This window comes from Carlito syrichta, unplaced genomic scaffold (genome assembly GCF_000164805.1).
Source record: "Carlito syrichta isolate Samal-C Ts95f unplaced genomic scaffold, Tarsius_syrichta-2.0.1 Scaffold312719, whole genome shotgun sequence".
NCBI classification, from domain to species: domain Eukaryota; kingdom Metazoa; phylum Chordata; class Mammalia; order Primates; family Tarsiidae; genus Carlito; species Carlito syrichta.
Genome location: NW_007256815.1, coordinates 814,188 through 824,148, shown reverse-complemented (window position 1 = coordinate 824,148; position 9,961 = coordinate 814,188). Strand labels below are relative to the sequence as shown.

Genomic DNA, 9,961 nt, shown 5'->3' with positions numbered 1-9,961 from the left:
ACTCTGTCTCCCATCTCACTCTGTCTCCCAGGCTGGAGTGCAGCAGCATGCTCACAGCCAATACAACCTTGACCTGCTGAGTTCAGGTGATCCTTCCACCTCAGCCTTCCAAGTAGCTGGAACCACAGACTCCCGTTGAACTGGCAAGCCATCTGGAGGAAGCCAAAAGGGCCTGAGGAAGCCGAAGAGGAGTCCCTGCCTAACCATTTTTTCTCCTTGCAATGTATGCCTCTGTAAACAGCTTGCTTAAGCCCTTGCTACCACCCAAGGTATACTGCACGCACACAGAAATGTAAACTGCACGTATGCGGAAAGGTAAACCTGATATAAGGCAAAGCCCACAAGACGGGGTCCCAGGATTTAGGCATTAGCCCCCTGGGCCCGCCTGTGTAAATAAACTTGTGTTCTCCTCACATTCCGGGAGTGCCACTCGTCTCTGTGGAAGTCAGTTCTGCCATAACATTTTGGAGGCCCCAGCGAGATCGAACCGCCAAGGCCCATTAAAGCCCAGCCGGCTCCGTGGACTGGGAGGGACATGGAACAGGGAAGTGCGCACCTGACGGTTTTCCGGGTCCCTCGCCCCTCATGAGTCAGAGCTGTCCCCAAAGAAGTTGAGGACTAACACTTCTGGAAGACGTCTTAGGTAAGAAACCCTGGGGTAGTCAGTTCAGGAAAAACCGGAACTGGTAGTCAATAGGGATTGATCACCCTCAGGCATTTAGGTCCTCTGTTAGGTCTTAAGTACAGACAGGATTTAAAACAGGAATGTATTTAACCTCGAACTGGAAGTACATGAATGAATGCATATTAACCTCGAACTGGAAGTACATGAATGGTGGTCCCAAGATGTCAATCACAGGATCTAAGTGGGCCCTAACCTGTGTTACCATGGCGACCTCATGCAACCGAAGGCGGTCCCAGCCCCGTGATAGGGTTGGTCCAGGTTGGGGGTTTATACCAACCCGCCAATTGCTAAGATGCTCTCAAATTCCCTTCGGTGAGGCGGCCAGGTGGGTGCTGCAAGAAAGTGCTGTGAATGTGTATGTGGCTCCACGGCCTTTAGGCTACAGAGTCTGATTGGGCTCCAACCTGCCGTACCATGGACTATCTCAACGGCTTAGTGTCGATTCATTGTCCTCACCGACTTTGACCAGGTGCGGGGTTTATACACATACTCCTATGCCAAGACATCCTTAAGATTCCATGAGGAATCTGGCCAGGCAGGCACCTGAGTGAGGTATAATTTTACTCAGACACCTCTCCTATTATGTCTCCATTCACAGGTTAGGCACACATAAAATGGAAATATCCCCATCTAAAGCCCGACCTACTGCCCTTTTCTGCATGCTGTGCAATTTTTGCACAGGTTTCTCCAGAGATTATGGCAGAAAGATTGAAGGAATAGCTCATCACATCCAGCAGTTACAAAAGGCGGGGGGGATATTAATAGAAATACAGTCACCTTGGAACACTCCCCTCCTACCAGTGCAGAAGTCGAATTTGGAAGATTATCTACCTGTTCAGGATCTAGAGCAATTAATGAAGCTATAGACACCCTTCATCCAGTGGTTCCAAATCTGTTCACCCTCCTCAACCCACCTCAAGCCTGCCAGGACTTGAAGAAGACCTTCTTCTCCTTCCCAATAGCCTGCTGCAGCCAAGAGCTGTTTGCTTTGAATGGGAAGATCCCACCATGGGGGAAAAAGAGTTAATTAACTTGGACTAGTCTACCACAAGAGTTTAAAAATTCCCCCACCATATTCGGGGAGGCACTGGCTCATGACCTCACACATTGCAAGCCACCTAACTGCATTAGTCTTCAATATGTCAAGACCTCTTGTTAACGGCCCCCAGCCAGAAGACTTGCATAGAAGTGGTGAAGGAACTCCTTTCATTCCTTCAGGAACGAGGATATAAGGTGTCTTGGAAAAAGGCCCAAATACATCAGGAGGAGGTCATCTATTTAGGATTTAAGATTAAGAAGGGACAGAGGTATTTAGGAAAAGAAAGGAAAGCCTCATCTTAAACATGCCCAGGCCCAAGACCAAGAAACAAATATGAGAGTTTCTTGGGGCAGGCAGCTGGCTATTGCTGCCTCTGGATCCCAGGCTTCTCCAAACTAGCCAAGCCTCTCTACCAAACCAAGGTAGGTTCTGGGACAGAGCCAATTAAATGGGGAGATGAGCAAACATTCCAAGAAATCAAAGGGGCTCTGGCTACAGTTCCCGCCCTCAGCCTATCTGACATAGAGAAGCCTTTCTAATTATTTGTTTGTGAAAAGGACCAGGTAGTACTGGGGGTACTGACTCAAGCACTGGGCCCCTGGCAGAGGCCAGTCACCTACCTATCTAAAAGGTTGGACGCTGTTTCATCCAGCTGGCCATCCTGCCTCCGAGCTTTAGCAGTCATAGCCCTCCTTGTCAAAGAGACTGACAAGCTGACTCTGGGGCAAACCCTACATGTGAAAGCTCCTCACCAAGTCATAACTCTCCTAACTGGACCAACCAGCCGATGGCTCTCCAATAAACAGATCACTCAATATCAAGCTTTCCTATGCCAAAACCCAAGAATAATGGTAGAAACCATCTGGACCTTAGACCCGGCTACCTATTTACCAGAGGATGAGGGTCCCCCAACCCACAATTGTGAAGAAATACTAGATGAGGTGTATTCTTCTCAATCAGCCTTGAAAGACACCCCACTACAGCAGGCCAACTTAGAACTATTCACCAATGGAAGTAGCTACCCTGCAGATCTGAAAAAGAGGAATGGGGTGACAGAGCCCTTGATCAGTTGGAGACCGGTGACAGGGTATCCAGTTACAACAATGAATGAAGTTTTGGAATCAGGACCCCTCCCTGGGCACTGGTCCACCCAAAGGGCAGAATTATGGGCTCTCATCAGAGCCCTCCAATGAAGCAAAGGAAAGACAGTCAATATATATACTGACTCTAAATATGCCTTTGCTACTGTTCATGTACACGAAGCCATTTATAAAGAAAGAGGACTACTTACCGCGGGAGGAAAATAAATTAAAAATAAAGAAGAACTATTTCAACTGTTAGAAGCTATATGGGACCCTGAAAAGATAGCTGTTGTACACTGCTGGGCTCATCAGAGAGGAGCTACACAAGTGCACAAAGGCAACGCATTCACAAACCCAACACAGAGAAGGCCCACGAAGTGACCAAAGTGTTGCTCAAGGATATTGTTCCCCAATGCAGACTCCCTCTTTCCATAGGTTCTGACAACAGGCAAGCATTTGTGGAAGAGATAATACAAAACTTGTCTACAAGGCCGGGCTCGGTGGCTCAGACTGTAATCCCAGTGCTTTGGGAGGCTGAGGTGAGTAGATTGCCTGAGCCCGCGGGTTCGAGACCTGCCCAGGCAACTTGGCGAGACCTCATCTCTACAATAAGTCAAAAATTAGCTAGGCATGGTAGCACGTGCCTGTAGTTCCAGCTACTTGGAAGGCTGAGGCGGAAGGATTGCCAAAGTCCAGCAGGTCGAGGCTGAGGTGACTGGGAGCAGCCACTGCACTCCAGTCTGGGTGACAGAGTGAGACTCCAACTCAAAAAAAAAACCAAACTTGTCTACATAATTGAGAATAAAATGGAACTTGTATGCTGCATATCATCCTCAAAGCTCTGGAAAAGTAGAAAGAATGAACAGAACCCTTAAAACCACTCTAGGGAAAATGTGTCAGGAGATAGGACTGCCTTGGACTCAATTTTTACCCCTCACTCTTCTTAGAATAAGATGCATCCCAGGCCACCATGCCCTTTTGAAATCATATGTGGCAGTCCACCTCCCCTCATCAAAGACATTCAAGGAGATATAAACCAGCTAGGAGAAGCCATGCTTGAGAAACAGATTATCCAACTAGGGAAGGTCCTCAAGGTCTTGAGCTCAACCATATTAGAAAGAATCCCTGTCTCCATTAGTACTCATGTCCATGCCTTTTCACCCAGACAATGGGTTTTGGTCAAAACCTAGAAACACGAGCCTTTACATCCATGTGGAAGGGCCCCTATCAAATTATATTAACCACCCCTACAGCCCTCAAAGTTGCAGGTCAGAAGCCATGGATCCACCACTCCAGAGCAAAAACAGCTTCCCATCAAGGGTGGGCCAGTCACATTGATCCCAATGACCCTCTCCAGCTCCAACTGAAAGTGAAAAACAAGAATCTCTCCAGCCCTGCTGCCAACACATAACCGGAGGTTGGTGGCTCCATGCATGGTGGAAGCCTGAGGACCGGAGAGTTGCTATATATGAACCCAAAGACTACCAAGTTGCCATATTTGAGCCCCTGTCACCCTTGGCTCCTCTCCTTGCTTTGAATGCTTGCTATGCTTTTTGCCATAGGGCTTATCAACCACACCCTAAGACTGGCATCTAGGTCATAAAATCCTACTGGCTCTTACCTAGCTCTTCACAACTGGAAGTCTGACTCTCATCAAGTCTCTCCTAAAATTGCCTGGCACCTGAAACTCCTACAATAATGGTTACTCAGCCTATTATTATAGGTTTGCTGACCCTTACTGTCCATTTCTTTCCTGAGGTCCTGGCAGAACCACACAATCAATACCTTAAGCCACAAACCCTTACTGCATCAGATTTATTAAAACAAATGCAAGGGGAATCAGTAAATAAACCACCTCTGTTTGTGGCACACTCATACCAACCCACCAGGTGTTATTCCAGACAGACAGTGAAAAGTTATACCTGGGGCGATAAAGAATATTGGACAGCTTGGATACCCCAGAAAAATGTAGCCAGAAATATATGCGTGGGAGGCCCTGGACATGAATGCTGGACAAAACTGCCTTAATGGGGCTCATCTGAAGGGGGAGGTATACAAGATCAGGCCCAGAAAGAACTAATAAAAAAGGTAACGAATGACTTCATAACAAAGGTGGCTCCTACACCTCCTAAACCCGAAACAAGGCCACCACTTGTACTACCAAAAAAAAAAGCGCTAGACCTAAATCCCCAGTTAGACCAATTGTTAACTGTAACCCATCGGCTCTTAAATGCTACTAACCCCCAGTTTACATGCAATTGTTGTCTCTGCCTGTCCTCTGATCTCCTCTGATATATGGTAACCCCTGTGAACCCCCATAATATATCCAAGTCAAGCTATGCTTCCAGCTCTGTGGTCACAACTCCCATATCAGGTTATATAGAACTGTCCCAGACAGCGCCTATCTGTTACAATAATTTGGGAGGAATCCAGTCTGTAGGAAAGTTAACTTCCAACAGTGCCTCCAAATCCACAACTGCAAGGCAGAGGAAGGCTGTCTTTCTGATGAACCCTGTTGCTGGAACCAAGGACCAAGAACTTTCTTTGTATGCGGCACATATACCTATCAATATTGACCAGCCAGATGGTCAGGAGTCTGCACCTTGGCCTTCCTCACCCTACAAATGGGCATACTACCCAACAACCAGTCCCTTCCAATACCCTTAATGACCTACACACGATCAAAAAGGGCCATCATGTTCATACCCCTGTTAATAGGACTGGGAATCACTGCAGGAATAGGCACTGGCATAGGGAGAATTGCCTTGTCAGCCTATTATCAAGTCAAACTGACTGCAGATTTCACAGATGACATAGAACAAGTAGCAAAATCCATAGTGACCATGCAGGACCAACTAGATTCCTTGGCAGCAGTAGTCCTACAAAATCCAAGGGGACTAGACCTACTCACCACTGAGAAAGGGGGACTCTGCCTTTTCCTAAATGAAGATGTTGTTTCTATGTAAACTAGTCAGGCATAGTCAGAGACATGGCCCAACAATTACAAGAACAGGTAATGCGCAGAAGACAGGAGTTAGCAAATTCTTGGAGCCAATGGAACAACATTTGGAATTGGGCTTCCTGGCTCCTTCCACTAGCAGGTTCCCTCTTCATATTTCTTTTAGCACTCATATTTGGCTCCTGTATCTTAAACCTCATAGCCCGTTTCGCAAGATCCCATTAAGAAGATGTCAAGCTACAGCTTTCGGCAACCTAACATGAATTCCTAAAAAAGGGTAACCAATCTGGCCAACCCTAGTCAAAGATTTTCTTAGGCACTAGAAGAGGAGGGAATGAACTGGCAAACCATCTGGAGGAAGCCAAAAGGGCCATAACAATGATCGAGAGGAAGGGGGTTCCTGCCTAATCATTTTTTCTTCTCACAATATCCGCTTCTGTAAATAGCTTGTTTAAGCCCCCACTACCACCCAAATTAGACTGCACGCACATAAAAACGTAAACTGCACGTACACAGAAATGTAAACCTGATATAAGACAAAGTTCACAAGAAGACGGCGTCCCAGGACTTAGGCATTAGCCCCCTGGAGCCACCAGCATACATAAATTTGTGTTCTCCTCACCACCACGCCCGGCTAATTTTTTTGATTTATCGTAGAGACAAAGTCTCGCCAAGTTGCCCAGGCTGGTCTGCACTCGGGCTCAGGTAGTCCTCTCACCTCTACCTCCCAAAGTGCTAGGATTACAGGCATAAGCCACCGCACCCGGCTATCCTTAAGTTCTTTAACTGCATGGATGAGGCCCATTCACATGATTGAAGGCAATCACCTTTACTTAAAGTCAACATTTTGTAGCTTGTCAATCATGTCTACACAATACCTTCATAGCAATGTCTAAACTAGATTTTTGCCTGGGCACTACAGTTTAGCAAAATTAACATATAAAATGTAACCATCACAGACCACATCATTCAGAGAGGCCATCAGTGGGACAAGACTGTGATGCACTAATTTTTACATGTTGAAGGACAGCCCAGCAGAGATACTCTATAAAGTTAGAGAGGTGACTGAAGAGACCTTGGCCCTGGTTCCTAAGGGATCTCATCCCCGGGGGGCCAGAATGACTCAGCTGGAATTACAGTAGCAGTTACCAGTGGAGGGCTGGAGGCAGGCCCCCCATTGTGAGGTCTAGGTAGAATGCTCAACTCAGATTGATCCCAGTCCTGGCCCCCTTTCTCACCTCTACCCTCTATCAGGAGTCTGCCTTTTGGCTTCAACCAGGACTTCACCACCTTCTCCCTGCCCCATGAAGAGGTTTGACGATGGATGATGCCCAAAGAGCTAGCGGAGGTCATGAGGACATGGCCTCACTTAATTCCCAAGGCCGGATCCATGGAGTTCTCTGTAGATAGCACTAAGAGAAGGAAACACCACGAGGACTGAGTCTTAAGTTCTTGGAACCAGACGAGGAAGGCAGCCTTGGGTTCTTGAAGGACTAAAGTCAGGAAAATTCAAGGAGTTGGAGAACAGAGGTCCAGATAGAGAAAAGGCACCACTGGCAGATTTGGGATAGGGAAGCCTGAGTCATTAGAAATGGAAACTCCAAGTTGTAAGGAGTCAAGCGCTTGGATGAGGGAGCTCCTGGGCTACAGTCAGAGAGAGACTCTGAGTACCTGGGGTCAGAAGAAATTATTATTCAGTGTCCAGGCATCCAACACAGACCATACCCAGGAGAAGGCTTACAGGTTAAACCCAGGCATGACCAAGATCGCAAGGAAGGGATATCCTGGCCAGGACAGCAGAGTGGTAAGAGTTAATTCAACAAATATTCACTGATTACTTACCTACACCATGCCAAGCCCTTTGCTGGACGCTAGGGATTCCAGGGAAATGACACAATCCCTGTTCTTGCTGTAAAGTAAGTGGAAAGTATTAAGGAGCTAACTGTACAGAACCAGAACTACAGATATAACACAGGCCGTATCTGCTGAGAAAGCCTGGTGGGCAGCAATTAGCTTGCCATGGGAGAGAGGAGGCTTCACAAAGGAGGCACCTTGACAGTGAAGTTGGTCAGACAGAGAAGAGATCAGGACAATCCAGGCTGAGGCGAGGTTTGTGCACAGGGCTGGAGGCATGGAGAGCTGAGCCTGGTAAAGCAGAGAGGGCAAGGAGGACGGCATAACCTCTGACCTCACAATACCCAGGGCCCACTGGGCCAGGCTTGCAAACTCTGGGCCCTCCTTCAGCCCGGGCTGGGCCCTGGGCAGCCTCCAGGTGCAGTGCCCTTACCTGGGCCGCACCCTTCCCACTGCCCTGGGGCATGTCTCTGCTCACCAATTATGAGGGACTTCGGCATCAGATAGAGAAGCTGGTGCGGGAAAATGACGAAATGAAGAAGTTGGTGCGGCTTATTCGAGAGAATCAAGAACTCAAGTCAGCAATCAAGACTCAGGCAGGCAACCTCGGCATCAGCGGGTTCAGCACCGGGCTTGGTGAGGCAGTTGGGGGCTCCTCGTCACACCAGAGCAATAGTAAGAGGCCTGGGTCCAAGGAGAGTGGGAAGGAAAGGGTGAGGCTGTGCCAAAGAGAAGACACTCATGTGCAGGGGTCTTGTGAAGTCATGGAGGAAGTATATACATAGTAACAAACTTTTGGGATGGTGGCCCCACCAGGGGAGGGGAGGGTGAGGGTACAAGGCCATCAGGACAAAAGGGCAAAACTAGGCCCCAATCCCATACACTAGATGGTAGGAGCCCCGGCCCACAATTCCCTCAACTGAATTTCCAAGTAGCTCCAAAGACTGAGAACTCTGGGATCCAAATGTGCTTCCTTACTGAATCTAATATGTCGCTAATCCTCACCTCCTCATCCCAACCCCCATTCCTCACCATTAGCACCCTATTTTTCTCCCCCATTACTCTCCATTTAAAGATAGCCAGTAGAAAATTGACAACCCAAGTCTAGAAGCTGCAGAAAGAAAGAAACCAGGACTGAAGTGTAGGATTTGGGAATTATGTTTGTCAGAAGCCCTGGGGCTGGAGATTTACAGAGTGGAGTGAGACCAAAGACTAGGCAGAGAAGTTTCAGGTATTTTCAGAAAAGCAGTCGAAGTGATGGTCAGGCTTGGATCATAGGGGCTGAGTCTAGGAGAGTACTCAGAGTCCAGGAGGCCACAGAGGCCGCACAACTGAGTGTGGTCACAGGCACAGGGAGGTGCTGAAGAATGGAAAGCTACGAGCAGAGAATGGGCTGCATCGAAGATACCAAAGGGAGAATTTCTTGAAGCAGCAAGGTCCCAGGCTATGGCCACAGGAGTCTGTGGCTGACACAATGTGTTGGTAAAGGTTACCAAGGGTATGGGCGGGTGATGAAATGCCGGTGGTTACGCAGATGGTTGTTAAAATCACTTCCCTCCCTACAATGTGCTTCCTGTCCTGGAGAAGGCTGCATTTCCTCTTATGCAAGGTGTGCTCAGAGTTCACCCATCCCTGCAGCGACCTGCCCTCCATCACAAGCCCTGCACCTTGCCTCCCTGCCTGGCCCTCTCCTCTGTTCATCATCAGGCATGAAATCTTCCTCCTCCACTGAGAGGACAACTCTGCTCTTTCTGGTCTCTGTCTATTTCAGCCTCTACAGCTTGGCAACAGACATTAACACTGCTGTTCTAGAAAAGTTGCAGGCGGCTTCTTAGGTACTGCATCCTTCTCCACCTCTGCCTGACATTTGAGGTTGATAACCCTCCTCGGTGCCCGCTTTCTGCATTCCCAAGCCAGGTCATCCCCCTCCCTGACTCAATCGCTGCTGCTCTCAGGCTCTGGGTTTAGGCCCTTCCCCTCAGCCAGACCACCCACTGTGTGCCTTCAGCACTCTGCTAGTAGTGAAGATCCCTTAAGAGGATGCTGCAAGCTCAAAGAGTCATTGGAACTTAGCTCACTCCAAACTCGACACTTTTGATTGAGAACCTGGGCCTTTCCTGCAGGACACTAAAGCCCCTCAGGTTTGTGCTCACTCCCCAGTGGTCTTACTCCCCGGCTCCCTACCCACTGGGTTCCCTGACATCCAACCTGAATGTGGCATAGGGCTGGACTTCAGTTCCCCCTTCTGGATCACAAGCATGCAGGCTGCTCCAGTTTTTTTGTTTGTTTGTTTTTTGAGTTGGAGTCTCACTCTGTCGCCCAGACTGGAGTACAGTGGCCCT

General features: G+C 48.3%; 1 protein-coding gene across 1 annotated transcript in view; it reads left to right on the top strand.

Annotated features, from left to right (window-relative positions):
- The first annotated feature begins 7,996 nt into the window (after positions 1-7,996).
- The window catches only part of SPATC1 (spermatogenesis and centriole associated 1), a 41,475-nt gene continuing 39,510 nt past the window's right edge, over positions 7,997-9,961 (top strand). The window contains exon 1 of the mRNA XM_008069999.1: positions 7,997-8,294. Within this exon, the coding sequence (XP_008068190.1) occupies positions 8,084-8,294 (211 nt within the window). The 5' untranslated portion in view covers positions 7,997-8,083. The remainder of the gene's footprint in view (positions 8,295-9,961) is intronic.